The 19811-nt window shown below is 56.7% G+C and overlaps 1 protein-coding gene across 1 annotated transcript in view; it reads right to left on the bottom strand.

Moving 5' to 3' along the window:
• Window positions 1-129: 129 nt before the first annotated feature.
• MEGF6 (multiple EGF like domains 6) overlaps window positions 130-19811 on the bottom strand; it is a gene marked incomplete at its 5' end in the record, with an annotated part of 101856 nt that continues 82174 nt past the window's right edge. Inside the window, 23 exons of the mRNA XM_074893329.1 lie at window positions 130-2025; window positions 2677-2808; window positions 3308-3436; window positions 3532-3660; window positions 4123-4251; window positions 4429-4557; window positions 4726-4854; window positions 5059-5187; window positions 6136-6267; window positions 6925-7053; window positions 7333-7461; window positions 9589-9717; window positions 9870-9998; window positions 10741-10869; window positions 11430-11558; window positions 12171-12299; window positions 12677-12808; window positions 13190-13318; window positions 13731-13862; window positions 14838-14963; window positions 17424-17558; window positions 17902-18036; window positions 18202-18330. Coding sequence (XP_074749430.1) covers window positions 1979-2025; window positions 2677-2808; window positions 3308-3436; window positions 3532-3660; window positions 4123-4251; window positions 4429-4557; window positions 4726-4854; window positions 5059-5187; window positions 6136-6267; window positions 6925-7053; window positions 7333-7461; window positions 9589-9717; window positions 9870-9998; window positions 10741-10869; window positions 11430-11558; window positions 12171-12299; window positions 12677-12808; window positions 13190-13318; window positions 13731-13862; window positions 14838-14963; window positions 17424-17558; window positions 17902-18036; window positions 18202-18330 — 2906 coding nt within the window. The remainder of the gene's footprint in view (window positions 2026-2676; window positions 2809-3307; window positions 3437-3531; window positions 3661-4122; window positions 4252-4428; window positions 4558-4725; window positions 4855-5058; window positions 5188-6135; window positions 6268-6924; window positions 7054-7332; window positions 7462-9588; window positions 9718-9869; window positions 9999-10740; window positions 10870-11429; window positions 11559-12170; window positions 12300-12676; window positions 12809-13189; window positions 13319-13730; window positions 13863-14837; window positions 14964-17423; window positions 17559-17901; window positions 18037-18201; window positions 18331-19811) is intronic.

Raw genomic sequence — 19811 nt, 5'->3', positions numbered from 1 at the left:
GGCTGTTTATTTGTCTTAACTGTGGAAGAATTAAACTTTTTCATCAGTGCTAAATTAGAGGAGTTGGGATCCAAAAAGAAAGACACTAGCTACATGAGAAGAGCAAGCAAACAAACTGTATTAAGGGAGAAAAATCATGGTATAAAAAATACAGGTACAGAGTTGCTGCGATCCCATGCTCAGGCGTGGGGGTTACTCCAGGCAGCTGCCAGGGCAGATCCAGCCCCATGCTGGAGGCCGGGCTGTGTTTCTGGGCTCTCCCGGAGCAGGGCTGGCGAGGCAGAGCCTTTCTCTGCACCTCACTGCCGGGACACGTGGCACGGTGACATCGCTGGATGGCACGGTGACATCGCTGGCCACCACGGTGACATCACTAGCCACCGCAGTGACATTACCGGCCACCACAGCGGCATTGCCAGCGGCCCCCCGGCTGCACCCGGGGGCTCCCGGGCCTCTCGCCGGCCCTTGGCTCGCCGCGTGGGGCGGAGGGCGCGCGGGGAGGGGCCGCTGGCTGCTGGTGGAGGCGGCGTTGGGCTCCCGACCGGCCGAGGGAAGGACCAGAAACCTTCGTCTAACGCAACGGTCGCTTCAAGGCAAACGGAACGAAACGTGTGATTGTCTGGAGAATCGGCAGCAAGACGAGCAGGATTGATCAGGGTCATTTGGCACATGGACAAAATCTTCCTACTCCCTGGTTATCAATCATACAACATACAACCTTAATTACACAATTTTGGTCCTTCACTACATACTTATATTAACATTATTTCTTCACAATAATGATATCTAATGCAAAAAATACTGTTAAGGAAGAAATAAAATAAGAAAAGAATTAGCAAAAAATTACAAGTTATATACAGATTAAAATAAATTCCATCAGGAAAAGAAACAATTCTTTTATTATTTTCAGTTGGCCCCTGTGGGAATAATTTAAAGGCCAAGCGCCTGGGCAGGGCTGTGCTGCAGCAGCAGCAGCAGAGGCAGATGTGCCGGGACGGGAACGGCCCGTCTCCTGGTTTCTTTTGACATCGTGGGCTCTCGGGCTCTATTTCCCCAAGAGCTTTGTGCAAACAGACAAAGGGGTCCGGCTCGGGCAGGCTGTCAGGGACCTCGCTGGGCCACGGTGTTCCTGTCGCTGCAGGTGGCAGCCGAGGTTTTGCCTCCCGCCTCCAGCCTCCTCCCCACTCCTGGTTCAGCTGGAACGGAAAAATAACGCAGGGTCCCGTGCTGGGGCGAGAACACGTGAATAGGGATTTGCATTTACTGCACCATGCAGGAGCTTTGTGTCTATCCACACAGTATCTTTGATTGTTACACTTCTCATTGGAGCAATCGACACGGGCAGCTCAAGTGGGCTGACACACTCCTGGTTTGAAAACCCAGCTCCCACCCCCTGCACAGCTCGTCATGAGCAGCCCGCACCATGGCAAGCGATAATTTACAGTAAAAGACCATCGCAAAGTCAAATTAAACAAAAAAAAAAATACCAAGTGAGGTGGTACTTCTACAGGAGTGTGATCTCAGGGGAGCCGGGCACGTTCAGCCATCAGTTCTGACAACGCTGCTGTGCAGCTTCCCATAAATATTGTTGCATAAATACCTACTTTGGACCATAAATCAGCCCCCTCCCCAAGCCCAGCACCCAAAAGATGAAGGCCAGCGATTTGCCACGAGCCGTCAAAGTCCGCTGGCCAGAAGCGATGGCTCCTGAACTGGTCCCTGCGGTGGCTGGCCGAGGGCCTGCGCTGCTGGCCGGGTACTTGCCCTCGCGGCGTGCCTGGAGGCCAGCCCGCGCCGTCATGGTGGTGAACTGGTTACACTGGGCACTTCAGCCTCGCTCAGGCAGCCCCGACAGCAGCCGCTGGGGCTGTCAGGAAACGGCAACGGCTCGTGTGGCTTGTAAACAAGTTCGTTAAATAGGTCCTTGGCTTCTTCGGGTGGCTGCTTGGCCACACCGCGGGCGCGGTCCCGGCAGGACCTAGTGCTCAGCCGGCGGGGACCCGGTGGGCGCTGGCGGCTGCACGGCTGGAAGGGAAGTGGAGACACATCAGTCAGTCTGTCCGGACAGGCAGACAGCCTGCACCCGCAGTCAGGCCCCGTGCCTTCGCGTCCCAGCAGCATTTTTAGGCTGCTGCCTGCAGCCACAGCGCACAAAGGCCACTGGCCGGGGTGTGTCACTGACCGGGGGGCGAGGAGGGTGCTGGGCCGATGGCAAGCCCGCGCGTGCTGCCACCCACCCCCACAGCAGCACCACACAGCACCCACAGGGAAGCCAACAGGTTCACTTGTGGTTTGGGTAGAAATGTGGGGGTTTTTCCACCGTGGTCCAGTGTGCCCAGAAAAGAGTGGGCTTTGTGCCCTGGCTTTCCCAGGGGCACGTTTGGGGTTCGGCTGCTGAGCAGCTTTATTTTCACAGTGCTGTCAGCACGCAGCAGCCAGCGTTTTCACGAAACCTCCCTCATGGCTGGGGTGATGGTGAACCAAGGGAGGGCCTTGGGAAGAGGCAGCTGCTACGTTATGGAGCCGCTTTCAGTTGATAACGCCAACCACTACCAAAACCACCCCCCGGGCGTGTGCCACGGCCCGAGCTCGGGTGCCACGGCATCCCCGGGCAGCAGCTGGTTTTGCATGAGGATTCCCCCCACTCCCCGCTGTGGCACGGCGCGTACACGTTACCTTCCCGACACGTCGGCCCCAGGTAGCCGTTCAGGCAGAGGCACTGCCCGTTCCGAGCGTTGCAGTAGGCGCTGCCGGCGGCACACTGGCAGGGCAGGCTGCAGTCCGGGCCGTACTTGGTGGGCCGGCAGTCTGGGGAGGGCACAGAGGAGCCCTCAGCCTGCTTCTGCGCCGGAGCAGAAATGCTCAGACCAGCGTTTCCCACCGTGCAATCAGTGGAGGCTGAGCGCGAGATAAGGCAGAGAGCGTTTTGCCTTCCCCCCCCCGCCCCAGCCTGCTCTGGAGCTCCGGTGATACAGGACGTCAGAGCATCCCAAGGCCAACAAGGTGGTTCTTCTGCGTTTGATCCTCAGCCCTTCAGCTCTCGCAATCTAAATACAAGGGCACTGGGGGCCAGGGGAGCACTTGCACTCAGACCTGACTACAAATAGAGGCTGGAGAGACGACCACCTCTGCTGAGACACTAACTCTTGGAGGGGACACACACAAACAAGAAAGCCTCCCTTCCATGAGAATTCAGCTCCAACAAGAGGGGGTTTGCGTCCATTTTAAGACTGGGCTTCTAGCCTACTGTCAGTGCCCCTCTGGCCTGGTCACCTTCCTCACCTTTCCACACTGGGGCCCAACTCACCTGTCCCACACTTGAGGCCGGTTTTCCCGGGGGGACACAGGCAGCGCCCCGTGGCTGGCTCGCAGGGTGCATTGCCAAGGCAGTCGCAGAGCTGCTGGCATCCCTCGCCAAACGTTCCCTCCGCGCAGCCTGCATTGAGAGGGGAGATGCGAGAGGCAAGATGATATGAGAGCGAGCCTCAGGCCCCCCGCCTGTCCTGGGGGAGCCAGGGGAGGACGGGGTACCTGTCTGACAGCGCTCGCCACCGAGCCCGGCGGGACACTGGCAGCGGCCAGTGGCTGGCTCACAGCCTGCTCCGTGCTCGCAGTCGCAGGGCTCCCGGCAGCCAGCTCCATGGAAACCCGGGGGACAACCTGGGATGGAGGCAGCAGAGACCTCGTTGAAGCATGGGTGGGTTGTGCTCTGCAGCCGCTGCGGCAAAGCCTCCGCCAGCCCACCAGAGAGAAGCAGCGAGCCTTTCTCTTCCAGAAGTTCCCACGCTGAGGGCGCAGTGGCCCCGGGCAGGGCTACCAGCTTGCTGCCGAGCGTGGCAGCTCAGCTCTGAAGCATTGGCTCAGCTGCCCAACACGATGCTGCGTGCCCAGCTGCCTCGCAACGGCACCTCTGTACCCAGCGGTCACACGCAGAGAACAGAAATTACCTTCTCGGTGACCCAGGAAGGGTTTGCTGTGACCACTAAGAGAGGAAGAGCCCATCAGTGCCCGCAGCCGTGTGTGCGACTTCCGAGGGTCACGCCTCTGTGTCCCGCTCCCTGGGTGAGCTTTAGAAACCCCCCTCCTCACGAAGCCAAAGGTGTTTCAGCTGCCACAACTCACTGTGTTCACACAGGGGCCCGTAGCGGCCCGCGGGGCAGCGGCAGGCTCCCGTGGCCGGGTCGCAGGTGCCGTTGTGCAGGCAGGCACAGCGGAGCTGGCAGCTGGCGCCGTACCTTCCCGGCGGGCATTCTGCAGGCAAGAGGCAGCGGCAGAGCTGCTCAGCGACCCCGGCCCCGCTCCTGCACCTCACTGGGCCGTGGGGTGGTGAGGCAGAACAGGAACAGCGGGGGATAACAGAGACTGGGCCCAGTATGAACCAGACGGTTCCTGGGCCAGCACAGGACGACGCACCCAAGTCAGGTTTACCTAATTCGCAGGATTTCCCTGTCCACCCAGGTGCACACAAACAGGAGCCGTCGGCTGCGTTGCACAGCCCCCCGTTGCGGCAGGAGCAGGTCTGCTGGCAGCCCAGACCGTAGCGGTGCTTCTCACAGCCTGCGGGACCAGAGGAGGTGGCCGTGGGCACGTGGAGCGCAGCACGGTTCGGGCAGGAGTGCCCAAGCACAGGCAGAGGACTCAGGGCAAGGAAATAGGTCCCACTTTTCCAACCCACTGCCTGAAACGCTGCTCGTCCTGATGCACGACCCTGCGGTGAATATTTACCTTGCTCACAGGTGGGACCAGCTCGTCCTGGGGGGCAAACGCAGTCCCCGGTGACAGGGTGACAGGCAGCGCCGTCCCCGCAGGAGCACACCTGTGCACAGTCCTGGCCATAGCGACCAGCCGGACATCCTGGGGGGGAGGAAAAACCTTTGAAGGGCGGCGAGGAGAGACCCCGCAATGGCACACGAGCAAAGCGATGGGGGGGCAGGAGAAGCCTGCAGCCCTGTCATGAGCGCGCAGGGTCGCAGGCAGAGCAGGGAAGGAGCTTTTAGGTTTCCTTCTGCTGAGGGAGAGAAGCGTTTTCAGCAGCCTCCGGCTGCCCCGGGCACTCACCGACAGCGCAGTCAGCGCCGATGTAGCCGGCCGGGCAGTGGCACATCCCGGTGGCAGGGTCACACAGGCCCCCATTCCTGCACTCGCACGGCCTTTCGCAGTTACGGCCGTACCACCCCGGGGAGCACTCTGTGGAAAAAACAGAAAACAGGCCTCAGCACCTAAAAAGGCCACAAGAAGGTCCAAACGCCCTGGAAAAATCCACCACGTGGATTCATGCAGCCGTTCCATGGGAGAGGAAGGCGGCAGCTCTGCTGGAAGCGGGTTTGTGCCAGGCTGGCACAGACGATGGGTTTCTGATGGGCTTTGCAGCACGGAGCTGCTCCAAAGCATGTACGAGTCAGCCAGCTACAGCAACGCAGCTCACACACGGGCATCCCCCCCACGAGCCGTGCCAGGCGTGAGCCAAGTATCACAAACAACACAAGCTCCTGCAAGCCATGCCCAGGTGCCCCTGAAGTGCAGGAATGTGACTGCTGCTGCAAGGCCGAAGCCAGAGCCAAAGAAAATCCCAGAAAGCGCTGGTAAGTATCTCATGGCAAACAAGCAACAACGCCAAGGAGCTTCGGACTGTCCAGAACCTCTCTGCTGATGATCCTGCTGCAAAATATCCCATAAAAAGGAAAAATGGCAAAAAAAATGGCCTGAGCGCAGATGAGAAGGAAGGTTCGTTTACATGACCTCCTACTTGCGGATTAGTCAGCGAGAACCACCGCAGAGGTTTGTGTGTGAGGTTTTTGGTTTTTGCCTCTTGTTTGTGCACAGGGCCAGGCTTGGGCAAGGGAGCAGGAAACCACTTGCCTGGAGAGACTCAGCTCCCAAGCTGCAAGAGCTGGGCAACGGTTAAGAACAGAATGAGAAAAGACCTCAGCCACAGTGATGAGGCCGAAGGCAACCACGGCAAGAAAGCAGGGACGACAACCCGTGAGCTCCCGTGCTTTGACACCGCTCCAGCGAGCTTCTCCGGTGGCTCTACCCCGGCATCGCCAGAGCTCCCGGCACCGAGTTTTTAGGACAAAGTGCAGCCGTGGGCTGCGAGGGTGGGTGACGCGGTGGAGGAACGGGGCACGGACTCACCCAGCTGGCAGGAGGGACCGTGGAAGCCGGGGGCACAGACGCACGCCCCGGTGACAGGGTGGCACTCCTGGGTGGCTCCGGCACACTGGCAGATCTGGGTACAGCCCGCACCGAAGGTCCCTGGCAGGCAGGCTGGCAGGAGAGAGGGCACCAAGGTGACCCAGATTCGCTGAGCTGGAGCTATCCCACCCCTCCGTGCAAGACTTCTTTTTCCCTTTTTATTTTAAGCCAGGATTTAAGAAGCCTTTTATGACAGTGAAAGTTCTCTACCACCCAAAAAGCAAAGGGAGCTGTGCGCAAACGGTTCCTCGACTCCAGGAAAGACTTGGATTGAAAAGAAAACCAAGTACTTAAAGGCATTAGATGCCTTCCGCAACGCCGGCCCTACCTACCCTCACATTCCCGCAAGCTCCCATCCCCACACACAGAGACATCGCCAATACACCCCTGTCCTCTGGGTAAGGAATGTGCTCACATGCCTCTGTCTCTTCCAGACTTGCTCATACCCACAGGAGCTCATTTTAATACTGATTTATTGCTAATCCTCTGGATAAATACGTCGCTCTGATTTCCCACTTGGCTCCCTGTGCTTTGCTAACACTCTGCGGGCATGCACCCAGCTGCCAAAATGCGAGTTGCTCCTTGGCACAGCTCGCTGTTGGGTTATTTTTTCTCCTTGTTTGTCTTTTTTTTTTTCCCCCCCCTGTATTTTATACAGCAATTGCTTGACCCGTCATGTTCCCAGAGCCTGTCAGCAGAACTGTAAGAGGATCACTCCCTCCTTCGCACTTTTTTCGCATCCAGAGCCCGTGAAGCCCGGCGGGCAGCCGCAGCGGCCGGTGACGTGATGGCAGGGCACTCCCGGGGGACAGGCGCAGCGGCTGGCACAATTCTTCCCGAAGGAACCCGGCAGGCAGGCTGCGGGAAGACAAGCGAGGAGATGGAAGTGCTGACTGGCTTTCACGTTACTGCCGATGCCTGAAAGGCCTCAGAGCCCAGGGGCCAGCTCCTGAGGCAGGGCCCTGCCGCAGCAGCCAGCGAGGCAGCATTTTTTGCAGCAACCCAAAAGCCTCTCTCAGGGCGCAGGCTGTCAGCTCCTCAAAACGTTTTGCCACAACTTGTAGCTCTTATTAAAAATGCAATTTGTCTCCTTCCCAGACTTTGGAGCCTCGGTTTCCCCGGAGGGATCCGTCTCACCTTTCTCACAGCGCCGGCCCCTCCAGCCACCGGGGCAATCGCAAGCACCAGTAACGTGGTGGCACGTCACGTTGTCCCCACAGTCGCAGTGCTCTCCGCAGCGCGCCCCGAACAGCCCCTGCGGACAAGCTGCAGCGATGCAAACACGGGAGAGGCCACAAGTTACACAAAAAAGGCGACGTGGGTTGTTTTTTTTTCCCCACTGCAGTTTCTGTAGGTGCATGCTTCACGTTCTTTATGTGCCTTTCATTCCTGGCACGCCAGGGCGGGTGCTGTGACAACACTGCTGGCCTCTGCCAGCCCGTGAAGGTGCCATCACTCCGGCAAGCGGCACGGCTGGAGCTACCGGCCACTCGTGCCTGTGGCTGGGTGGTGACGGGCAGCACCAGCCTGGCAGCGCGGGGAGACTGCAGCCCCTCTCCTCACCCCACGGCACGTACGGGAAATCACTGCACGGCCCCGACCCGAGCGTGCAGGGGCGTGAGCGCCTCAGCAGCGTCACTGCTCGAATCTGCTCAGGGTGTGTGAGCCTGAAGCGTTCCGCTGGCGGTCACCTAACCCGGCGTGGAGGTCTTTTAACTGCGCCACATGCTCTTGGAAGTGTTACTCCTGGCACTGCTTAATGAGAGCTGTATTATTTTCAAGCACGGCAGCAATCGTTTAGTTTTGCTGCTTCTTCTGTTGTCACCTGGTTGCTACAGCAGCTGCCACGCACAGCGTGTGCAGTACCAGCACTACGCAGCAGTTACCACTGCAGGTGCAAAATCTACGAACCCAATTTTCAGTTCTGCCTCATGAATGAATGCAAAAAAAATATCAGTAAGTCCCTGGACAACTGTCCAAACAGGTTGCTTGTCCAGGCGAGGGCCAAGTTTGTGCACGCAGCTGCGGTGAGAGCGCGGCTGCACCGAGCACAGCTGGGCAGATGTTTGCACATACGTGCGGTTTGAAATACAGCTCTGCGGGAAGCCAGGGGGAGGATTCGAGCTTTTGTTTTAAAAAAAGTCATGTAATTTGTGCATGCGTGGGTGGGGTTTTTAATTCATTCCTATTCAAAGAGATTATAAAAGTGAACCTGGGCATAAGCTCAGTGCAGGCAACCGCGGGCAGGGCGAGGCAGGAAAGTCCCCTGGGTATGATGGCCAGAACCACGGGGCACCTGGAAGCCAAACCCCCGTACGCTCGTCCTTTGCAATCCCCACTCTGGCAGCTTAACGTGCTGCGTGACCGGCGGGGGGGGGTCTAGGTGCGGGGCTTTGGAGCTGTGTGATACGACGCTGGGAGGGGACAACGTGCCTGAGGATGTGGCGGAATCCGGCTGCTCGCCCTCGGCCGGCGCCGTGAGCTGCGGGTTCGACTTTGGCCATGTCTTGGCCACCAGCCGCACCGTTTACAGCCTCTGCAAACAGAGACATTCCCAGGCAGGAAACCTGAGAGCACTTTGGGTGGCCGATGGCAGAAATAGCTGCACTGGGCAGCTCCCTTATGCCCTGACTTCTGCTGACAAGTCGTGGCACCGGACCAAGATGTGCCTTTTACACCGTGATGTAAGGAATATGCCAGGCTGAGGAGCCGTGACCCCTGAAAGGGAAGAAGCTTGCGGGTCTCTTCTTGGTGTGCTGATACTCGATGAGGTCCCTGTTGCTGCTCTTAGCAAGGCCAATAACCTTTTCAACACTTCCTCATAGCAAAGGGATTGCCAGGGTATGTGTTACATTTAAAGATAAGGTGAACACAGCAGCCTGCCGAATGACAGATGAAGTTATTTGCTGGGGCTCAGGACCAAAGCCAGGCATTTAGGGTCAGTAGAATCAGCCCAGATACAGGGAAGAGTAGAAGAAAGAGCAGAAAGGAGATAATCTTCTGCTACTCTTAAAATAAATGGAACAGAAGATCTTCACTTGGCATTTTGCTTTCAGCGGTAGTGGGGCGGCGGGGGGAGCACTTGCTGCCCTGTGTCACAACCCTGCTTGGAGCCTGCGGCTTTGCACTGATGCTGGGGGGGCCCTTGGGGGACCCCAACCCTCTCCCGCTGGCCCCGCTGCTGTGCCCACACACACACCAACACCTTGGGGAAAGCAGAAAACACAGCGGTGGGCAAAACCAGGGCACGCGGCGCCCGCGAGCTCTCCCTGCAGTGCTGAAATCCAGATTTTACATCCTCGCTTACAAATCCCCGGGACCCCGGGACCCCGCTGTGTGGCACCCGGGTGCTGACGCAGCGCGCAGACCGCCCCGCCCCGTGTCCCCACTTACGGCTCTCGCACTTGTGGCCCGTCCAGCCGGGCTGGCAGAGGCAGTGGCCCGTCCGGCGGTCGCAGAGCCCCCCGTGACGGCACTCGCAGCGCTGCCGGCAGTCTGCCCCGTGCTGCCCCTGCGCGCACTCTGCGGGGAGGCACACGGTGAGACACCCGCCGCGCCCGTGGGAGGACCAGCAGCTCTTCCTCGTGCACCTCATCCCCCCAGCCTTTGGGGGAAAACGAGTCCAAAATGGGACAAGCTTGTGCCAGAGCCCACTTCTCTGCGGCGTTACTCACCCAGCTCGCAGGCCAGCCCTGTCCACCCCTCGGGGCAAGCACAGAGCCCTGTGGCCGGGTCACACGTGCCACCGTTCTGGCAGAGGCAGCGCTGGCGGCAGTTCTTCCCGTAGAAACCCACCGGGCACGCTGCGGGAAAACCAAGGCAAACATCCCAGTCAGAAAAGAGCTCCAGAGGCAAACAGCACAGCTCTGGTAGCCAGCCAGAGCGATAGGTGGGCGGCCTGATATAAAACAAAGCCCTTATTGCTTGCAGTGAGATGCAGAGAGAAGCCAACGACACCCTGAGGCTGCTTAGCTGCCCACACAAAGACATTTGGTATTTTAACCCCCTCAGGAAAGAGGCGGTGATGACACAGGGCACTGGGTGCCTGATCTCTTTAGAGCCTTCCTCGCTCTGCAAATACACAAAACAAAAAAGCCTGGGTGAGCCGAGTAGCCAGGAGAGACACTCGGTTGGGCGCTGCAGAACGTGCCCCTCCTCGATCCAGATAGTGCCAGTGCTTGGCAGAGAAAAAAAAGCCATTTAAGCACATGAATAATTGTTCTCGTGCACGGTTTCACTGAGCTGTGCCTAAAGGCATCGCTGACTTGGTGTCTGAATGCTCAGTGCAGTGGTTGATCAAGCTCTTACTCTACGTGCTGCTACGGAACCGCGCGCCAGTGCCATTCCTGGTGCTCTCAGAGAGGGCAACCTCTTGGCTTCTCTCTGCGAATGGATCAGGAAGCGCCACACAGCTAATTACCATCTTACTTGCAGTCTGGCCTTGCTATCGCCCTGTCTCAGCTTTTTGTAGTTGCTGCTCCATGGAAAACTCCCACCCGCCCTGAGAAATGGCATTTTTAACGCACGCTGGCCGAGGTGCGTTACCTTGCTGGCACGTGGGTCCCGTCCACCCGGCCGCGCAGAGACATCGCCCGCTGACGTGGCTGCAGGTCGCGTTATTGAAACAGGCGCAGGTCTGGCTGCAGTTCTCGCCGTAGCTGTTCTCCTGGCACGCTGCGGGGAGCACAAACAGGCATCACTGTTGGGCAGCAGCTGTGGACTGCGTCAGCCAGGCTCCTCCAAACCATCCCAAATGCTCCTGACCGGGAGAGGAACCAATGCTGGCGTGTGGCTGCTTTGGGCGGCTGCATAAGGTGGGTTTTATGGTGCTACAGGGAAGTAACAGCTGTATTCTACAGGAGGCCGACACCCAAACACGGACACTGCTGTGTTACATCGTTTTAGCTATTTGGAAACTGCTTTGCTGGATGCACATGCCCTCACTGCATCCAACAACACTGTGCTCAGCTAGAGCCCCCCCAGTCGCTCTCCGAAACCAAATACTTCTCTGCCACACAGAATTAACTTCCACACAGAGAAAATCACATGTGGGGAACAGACATCCCATGCCATCCCATCCCATGCCATCCCATCCCATGCCATCCCATGCCATCCCATCCCATCCCATGCCATCCCATCCCACCCCATGCCATCCCATCCCATCCCATGCCACCCCACCCCACCCCATCCCATCCCACCCCATCCCTGGCCGCAGAGGCCGCAGTGACACCCACGCTGGCCACAGCGGGGGCCGTCCCAGCCGGGGGGACAGTGGCACTGGCCGGTGGCATGGTCACAGCGGGCACCGTTCAGGCAGTTGCAGGCTTCCCGGCACTCCAGTCCATAAAATCCATCAGGACAGGCTGCAGAAAACAAAGGAGAAAACCCCACAAAATGCCTGTCCAGAGGGCTGGAAATGTCCCAGCGGAGAAGAGATGACTCTTGGTGGCCTCTTTTGCCTTTGATAAACCGCTGCACGGTGTGACAGCCACCCGCTAACGGCTCTGCCCCGGCAGGGCAGCAGAGCAGCGGCTGCACGTCCACTGCGGACGTCCGAGGTGCAGGACAAGGCTGCGGTGCAGCAGCAGAACAACCACATTCGGTTTCTGACCAAGAGACCGAGCAGGCTGGCGGGGGAGCCCCAACCCTGCACCCGGGGACCCCTCGGAGACGCTGCTCCCAGACCCCACATGCAACATGTGTACACACGCAGGCGACCAAGGCAGCTCTGCCTTTACTCCTCATTTACATTTTGTTAGTCCGTTTGGTTTTTTTTTTTTTCCTAGACCTTTCCCCTTCAGAATTAAAACCAGAGATTCAGCAGCTTGTGGACATGCGGTTTTCCCCATCACCACCCTGAGGGATTCTCTTTGCCGTAACAGCATAGCAAAGTCAGACAAGGAGGCCGACCCCTCTGGCAAGGAGCCCGTGGCCCGTGGTTGCCGCTGGCGGTGCTGGGTCCCGCAGGTACTTACCGTGCTCACAGAAGGTTCCTCGCCAGCCCGGGCTGCAAGTACAGGCCCCGCTGACGTGGTCACAGGCGGCCCCATTGTCACACTGACACCGGTGCTGACAGCTCAGCCCAAACCATCCTTCTGGGCACTCTAGCAAGCAGAAGCAAACAAGACTGATAATCCTGTCCTTTCCTGGCATCCCCGCAAAGCTAGGCCAAGGCAGGAGCTCAGGCTGAATTTTTTATAACAACCAGTGGGCTCTACCCTACCCCTTACAGACGTGGACCCGTCACCCAACCACCCTCAGGATGGGATGGGACTGGCAACATCACAGACAGGTCATGGGGACTGAATTTCTGTGACTGAACCAAGCGCTGCTGGAGAAATCTGCACCCGTGGCTTCCCCTGCTCCCTTTGCAGGGAGAAGCCTCCCGGCCCACCCGTCCGATGCCTTTCCCCTGGAAAATAAATCTGTATCTCGTGGCTCGGCTGAGCGGGGAGCAGGGCAGCCCGCGGGCAGCACTCACTCCTCTCGCAGCGGCCGCCTGTGTAGCCAGCTTCGCAGAGGCACTGCCCCGTCTCGGCGCTGCAGCTCCCATCGCTGTTGCTGCAGTTGCAGGCGTGAGCACAGTCGGGGCCCCAGCGCCCAGCGTCGCAGGCTGGAACAGAGGGAGCCGACCCATCACGGTGCGCGCTCCGCTCGCCCGGCGCGAGCAGAAGCACCGGCACTGGCATGGGTTGTTGCCATTGTTGGCGTGGAAGGACAAACGCGGCGGTTGGTCCTCAGAAAATGCAGCGGGACAGTGAGAGCGGGTGCTACATCAGCACATATTTGATGCGAATTCATTCTGCAAACAAGCCCGCTACAGAAAGGCAAGCGGCACCCGGCGGCACTGGCAGCGCAGAGCGGAGAAACCTCAAGGATTTCAAAGATTTTTCTGGCAGAGGCACAGCACGAAGATGAGAATGAAGCAAGCGACAGCGCAGCTCTGCACAGGCCAGCGTCACAGGGTAAGGCAGCAGGGACAATGGTACAATACCTCTCTGGCAGCGAGGCCCCGTCCAGCCCGGTGCGCAGCGGCACGTCCCCGTCGCAGGATGGCAATGACCATCGTTCCCGCAGCTGCAGCTCTGCTGGCAGTCTGGGCCAAACCAGCCAGGCGGACACACTGCCAAGGCAGACACGGCCTCACTGCAGCGCTGCCGTAACGCCGCAGCGAGGGCTTCGCTCCCGACAGACCCAACGGCTGCCGCAGCCTGTTTCTGCAGAGCCGCCCCCAGCACCGACACCCCTCGGCCGAGCGCGGGTGCTCAGCTCTGGGCTGGACGAGGGGCTCAGGGTTTTACCTCCCTTTCTGCTGATGCAAAAGTTCCCTCTAGGACTAGAGCGGCTTCAAGGGAAGAACCCAGCCCGTGCCCCGAAGTGTGAGGCAATGGAGGCATGCATGGTGCCGAGCCCTGCTCTGACGATAGCTGGGTGCTCTGCTCACTAGAGTGAGTACTCCAGGCCACCCTAAATAACCCTCATTCCGGCGGGAGGGCCACTCCGGCGCAGAGGGACCCGATGGCAACAGCACTCACCGTCCTGGCAGCGGCGGCCGGTGTAGCCGGGCAGGCAGAGGCAGGCTCCTGTGGCGGGATCGCAGCTGGCGTTGTTGGCACACTCAGGACATATCTCCTGGCAGCCCTGTCCCCAGTGACCCTCGGGGCAAGCTGGAGCAGGGGCAGAGAGAGGGGACACACAGGCCTCAGGATCACGGCCGAGGCGCAAGAGGGGAATTTCTATTTTCTGCTGCCTGGCAATGAGTCCCCTTTCTCGCTCCTGCTCGTGCTTCGTGCACAACAGGGACTTTCGTTTGGCAACACATGGCTACTAGCAAGGACATTGCTTTGTTTGTTCTATAAACAGCGTGTGAGCCGTCTGTCAGTGCCAGTCTAACCTCACTCCTGCACTTTCGTGTCAATTTTGCATTCACATCTACTTGTGGGGAGCTACAAGGGCTCCCTGCTAGGAAATGGTGTTGCTGGCAAAGGGTCTTCGCAGCTGCTGTCCCACTGCTGGACAGCACGTTAGTCACCGTTCCCAGACCCGCTTTTAGTTGCAAAGGAGAAGCAAAAGGCTAAAAACTGATAAAACTGGGGCAAGAATCCTTGTTTAATTATTCCTAAGCTGCTCCAGGGCCTGGAAAAAAGTCAGTTCAAAACGTATGGCAAGCACTGTGCCTGTGTGGTTTTTTTGCTCAGTCAGACTATTAGGAGAGGGACATCTCTATATGACTAATATCTTCCAGCTGCTGTAAGACTGTATAATCATGTAAAAGTTTTTAATTTAGGACTTTCTAGTTCTTCAGCAGTTAAAGGGCAACATGGTGAAGGCAATTAAAAGCGCATATCAGTAAAGGAAGATTCCTCACCCACATTAAGGACTGCAAGAACTAAAAATATCTTCACCTTTCTTATTGCGTATGTGTTTGTGTCCCTGTACTCCACTCAGCTTCAGCAACAGAGGTAAGCTAGGTGAGGCTATTGTTTAAGACTTACCATCAAAAGCTGCGTTTTTTTTCTAATTTTCCATGAGGATGATTCTAATTGTGCTAGACGTTTTCAAAACTAATTTTAGCAAAAGAAAAAGAACAGCTATACGCCTCAACCCCTACCTCGGCGCATTTGCTGCTGTTGCCTCCTCACCTTGGCCGCAGTCGCGTCCCATCCAGCCTGGCAGGCAGAGGCACTGCCCCGTGCTCCGGTCGCAGGGCGCTCCGCCGCAGGAGCAGGGCCGCCGGCAGCCCGCCCCGAACATCCCCTCCGGGCACTCTGCGTAGAAAAGAGCGGGGTGAAAACCGCCTTTCCCCAGAGCACATCACCCGCCGGACCCCGCGCGCCACAGGAGCCCTCGGCTCTGGGAGGAGAAGCCCAGCTGCGAAGGGCTCCCGTGCTGTGGGGGAGAACCGCGCTCGCGGGTCCGTCGTCCACTGTGGTCACCTGCAAGCTCTACATGTCACACCGCTACCTTGATTTGTCTGAGAACCGCCTCCCTGCTGTCGCTTGTCCTTTCAACAAGTGTTTCTTCACACAAGAGCGACCGATCCCACGCCCAGCAGCTGAGGCCAGACTGGTCTCCAATCTGTGATCATGATTCTGCAAAATAACCCGCTGCCCCTCCGTGGCAGCAGCCGCAGCCGCCGTACCCAGCACCGCTGCGGGCGCCGACAGCGACGCAACCGCCGCAGGAAAGATGCTCTGCCCCGAGATGGTGACCCGAGGCACCTGCTCCCTCTGTGCCCCCAGACCTGCACCATCCCTTCGCTTCTATAAGATGCTGTGACGGCTTTTTACTGTCCCGGCTGAATGCCTCTGGAAGCGGGAAGCCTGGCTTTTAAGAAGCAGCAAGGTTTGCAGCAGGTACATCGGTGTAAAGCAATAAAGAAGGAGCAGCCCCATCGCAGGAGGAGGAAGCGCTTTTCCTTCCCTCTGCTCTGAATGCCAGGGTGGTTCTGCTGCTAGCAGAAAGCTCCGTTTGCTCTTTCTACCCCGTGACACCATTTAGCAGCCAGCTAATTACGTGCAGACTGAGGGCCTCAGACTCAGAGATCCTTAAATCCTATTTGAGTCTCCCAAAAAAGCTCGATGCCCGCAGTCCCTTTTGTTGGCTGAAGCCAATGGTTTGTAAGGCTTCGGCAGATGCAAACACACCGGCCTTCACAAATCACGGCGGAAAAGCACACCAGCGCGTAGATTTCAAGTGACACAGTGGAGTTTTTGTTATTCCTCCTCTTTGCTAATTGATGGCAGATGTTTGTCTTCACCCTTTAATAATTTCCAGATCGGAACAACAGCCAAGAGCCTACTATTTCTATACAAATATTTGTGTTATTTCCTGTGACTCCCCCCTACTGGCTTAAGCTCCTTTCTTATTCTTTTCAAAACTCTCCCGACCGAAAGCGCCCGGCCCGCCGAGGCGCCGCGGGGCTCTGGGGGCAGCAGCGTCCCACCGCGGGGGGGGCCGGGGCTGCCGGGACCCCTGCAAGGGGGCACAAGTCCTGCCAAAACTGCTCCCATCGCTCCTCCCAGCGCCGTTCGGCTCTGCCAGCACTCCTTTGCATTGGCCCTTTTTGTGACCATCTGCAGGTTCTGCTGTGACCAACAGACCAGCTACGTTCTATCGGTTGTGGTGTTACACAAGGTAATCACGGGCCAGCAGCTTAACGAGGTTATGAATGATAACTCCTGGGTTGGGTGTGGGTGGAGGGCTTGGTTAAATGTAAATTAGTGCAGAACCTCCCGGGATGCTTGAATCAAAATTCCAGTGCTGACCAGCACAAGCCTTGTACACTGCAGTGTATCTTCAGGTGTGGACTTCAAGAGTCCCACTTCTTGCATTTGCTGTTGGATCTGCCCAGCTGGGGCGTGATTCAGAAGGACACACCCTCACAAGAGGAGGAGGTTGGCTTTTCAATCGCTGCTCAGCTCTGAGGCTGGCAGAAGTTATTATTTTCCAAGATCTGCGTTCATGTTTTGCAATCATCACCTTGTGCCAATGACTCACTGCCTTTAGGTTCACTCAAAACACCTTTGTTCGAAGAAAGTCGAGCTCTCTGACACCCCAACTACTCTCTGACATCCCAACTGTCTCCCAGGATCTTGAAAAGCTGCACCCTCAGAGCTCGAGCGCACACACAAAGCTGTGCAGTTGTCACCGGTCTGTCAACTGGCCCTTTATGTGAAGAGCAGAAGACTGCTCTAGGAGGTTCAGACAGAGGCAGAAGTTTAAATCCTAATATAAATGAAATATAAAGTTTTCTTTTCCACTTGCAGATCAAATAGAGTTTCAATAAGGAATAGAGAACGGAGCAGAAAATACGATACTGTTCTGCTGGGCACTGATTGCCTGGAAGTAAAAAGACATCAAAGGGGGGGAAGATAACTAGACATCTATCACCTTCATCCACAAAAGCAGAGATGCCCAAGTGGCAGCATAAAGTGAGACCTTGTTCTCCTTTTCTGAATAAGACTCATTATGCACGAGAATTCCTGCTCCCCCACTTTACAGGAACTGCAGCGTTTTACAAAGACCTGCAAGTGGCAGCTCTTGTGTCCTCTAAAGCCATTTCAACTTTTCACTCATTAGATCAACTGCAGTGGGCTGGGGGTGCTGAGAGAGCACAGGAGGAATTCTGGCAGTCCTTTCATGTTGTTTTGTGAAGAAAAAGTTTGCATGTGTGAGGAATCGTGAGTTTACAGCAGTTTAGAGCTGCCTTGCAGGGCTCGCCTTACCTTGGTCGCAGTTCTCCCCATGGTAGCCTTGGGGACACTCTTTCCAGCACTCTCCGGTGATGTGGTCACAAGACACTTCTGGAGAGCAGCTACACTTCTTCTTGCAGCCATCCCCGTAATAGCCAGGGTCACAGTCTGTCAACAATCAGAATTAAAAAGAAAAGCCCATCTGGCCTTACTCAGTTGAGCCTGGAAGAGCCCCAGCTTGCAGCGATGGGCACTGAGCAGCGCCCTCCCCGGCGAGCCTGGGGGAGCTCCACCGTCCCCATTCACACGTCCAGCTGTGCAGGTGCTGTGTCCTAACTTAATGTGACTAAGCCTGACAGCGAGTTTTGGTCTAAGCTAAGCACCAAGAGCTGAGACAGTCTTGGGGGGGGTGGAAAGTGAGCCGAACTTTTCTCCAAGAAAACAGGTCAGGGGGAAAGAGGCTGCGGGAGGAGAAAGGGAGACGCTCCGCGAATACTCCTTGGCAACTCACGCGTCTCGCAGCGCTTGCCGCGGTAGCCAGGTTTGCATCGACAGGAGCCATCCCTCTTGTCGCAGTCCTGCGTGTTCTGCTGCACGCAGCGGCACTCCTCGGAGCAGCCGGGGCCAAATGCCCACTTTGGGCAAACTGGATGCGGAGGGAAAGAGCCGGTCAGTGACCCGCGGGGCTCAACGGCACAGGGCCAGGGATGGAAACTGTCACCCAGCGCTGGCCCTTCCCAGGGACGGGACCTAGAAAGGCTGTAATCTAGGAATAATGTATCTCTCGTGAAAAAGATGAGGCCAAGCATACCTAAATGGCAGTACCGTCCGTATAAGCCAGGATCGCACAGACAGGCTCCGTAAATCCGATGGCAACGACCCCGGTTGGCACAGTTGCACTTTTTCCTGCATTGTTTCCCAAAAAATCCTTTAGGGCACCCTAGTAATAGAGAGAGATTTTCTGGGAACGCGAGCCAATTTCAACCTGTCATTTTATTTCCAACAGAGGAGAGGGAAAACATACCAAAGTCAAAGCTGTATAGCATCCAAAATGACCCTAGGCTTCTGCCCAGGGACGCGCTGTGTCTCTGTGCGATACGTAACGGCCGGAGCGCTCAGACTCCCTGCACCAGCTCACAGGCTGCCTCAGCAGCCGGCCCGCCCGGCCTCGCCCCGTGTCACCGAGCGTTTCACCCGCTGCCCCGCACGAGGACCCCCGAGGGCACCGGCACCTCCGCTGGAGCGGTGACGCTGCCCCTGCCAGAAATCTACCCTGCAGGGCTCTCAGAAGTCAATTTTTTCATACGTGAGAAAGTAATCCGGGAGGCCGTTCCTATTGATAAAAGTGATATTTGCACTATTAAGGGAATAAAATTATTGTTCTTTCTCTGTTATGCTAAAGATCCTCATATTAGAAGCACATGGCAAACAGACCGTGTCGGCAGAAAGCCCCGGCCAGCATCTGCCTGGGCAGCACAGGCCTCCTCCCGTGTGATAAGAGACAGTTTAAGCAGAGGAAATGCCACCCTGGGACAACAGATCAGTTCTTCATTGTTTATTTTAATCTTACCTTCCTGTTTTTTCTCTGTACCCCTCAATCACCTCATTCCTACAGAAAGAAAAGGTCGGGGTATCTCTTGCATTCATTTACATTCTGCTTCTGTCTCCTTCAGTAATAGTTCCCACATGCTCCTAACCATTTGTCTGAAGTCATTTTGTCTGAATCCCTTATTGTCTCACTCTTGCTGTGTTTTCAGACTTACGTCCCTCAGAGTTTAACTCTTTGGGAGGGAGCAACAAATACCAACAGCAACTGACACCTCCTTTGGGTAACTATGGCTGTCACAACTTTTTAGCGCTTCGGTTTCTCTTCAGCAGAACATACCTCCACCATTCTGTAAATTTATCATTGAACACTGAAGATTTTGACTTTCTTTTCTGTGTCTGCCACCGACTGTCCAGTAACATACAGATGGCTGCCCATGGTCATGGCTGAGTAATGAACAGGGACTGCGAAGGTCTTCCAGTGCAAGGACAAGGCACGCTACGGGGAGCACTGTTTTGTGAGTGAGGAATCCCCTTTACCATCTTCTCCTTATTAAAATGACATTTTTCCACACAAGACTAGGTGACCCACCGAGTCAGATGGAGCAGGGATGTGTTAGAGACACTCACACTGGGATGGGTCAACAAAAGAGTTGAAGGATGCTTTCAGTGACCAGCCACAAAGGGAGCAGCGTAAGGCATTCCCGGGAAAACATTTGAAGGCTTCAGAGAAGCACAACCAGAGAATCAAAGATGTTACAGCATCAGGGGTGGCTGTAATAATAGTCATTTATCTAATTATGGCAAATGCTCTACTAATATGTTGAGAGAAACAGCAAGGAGCCACCTCCGCAGGCAGGGGAGCATCACTCGCCA

Source organism: Strix uralensis, chromosome 23 (genome assembly GCF_047716275.1).
Source record: "Strix uralensis isolate ZFMK-TIS-50842 chromosome 23, bStrUra1, whole genome shotgun sequence".
Lineage (NCBI taxonomy): Eukaryota > Metazoa > Chordata > Aves > Strigiformes > Strigidae > Strix > Strix uralensis.
This window is presented reverse-complemented; position numbering and strand designations above follow the sequence as displayed.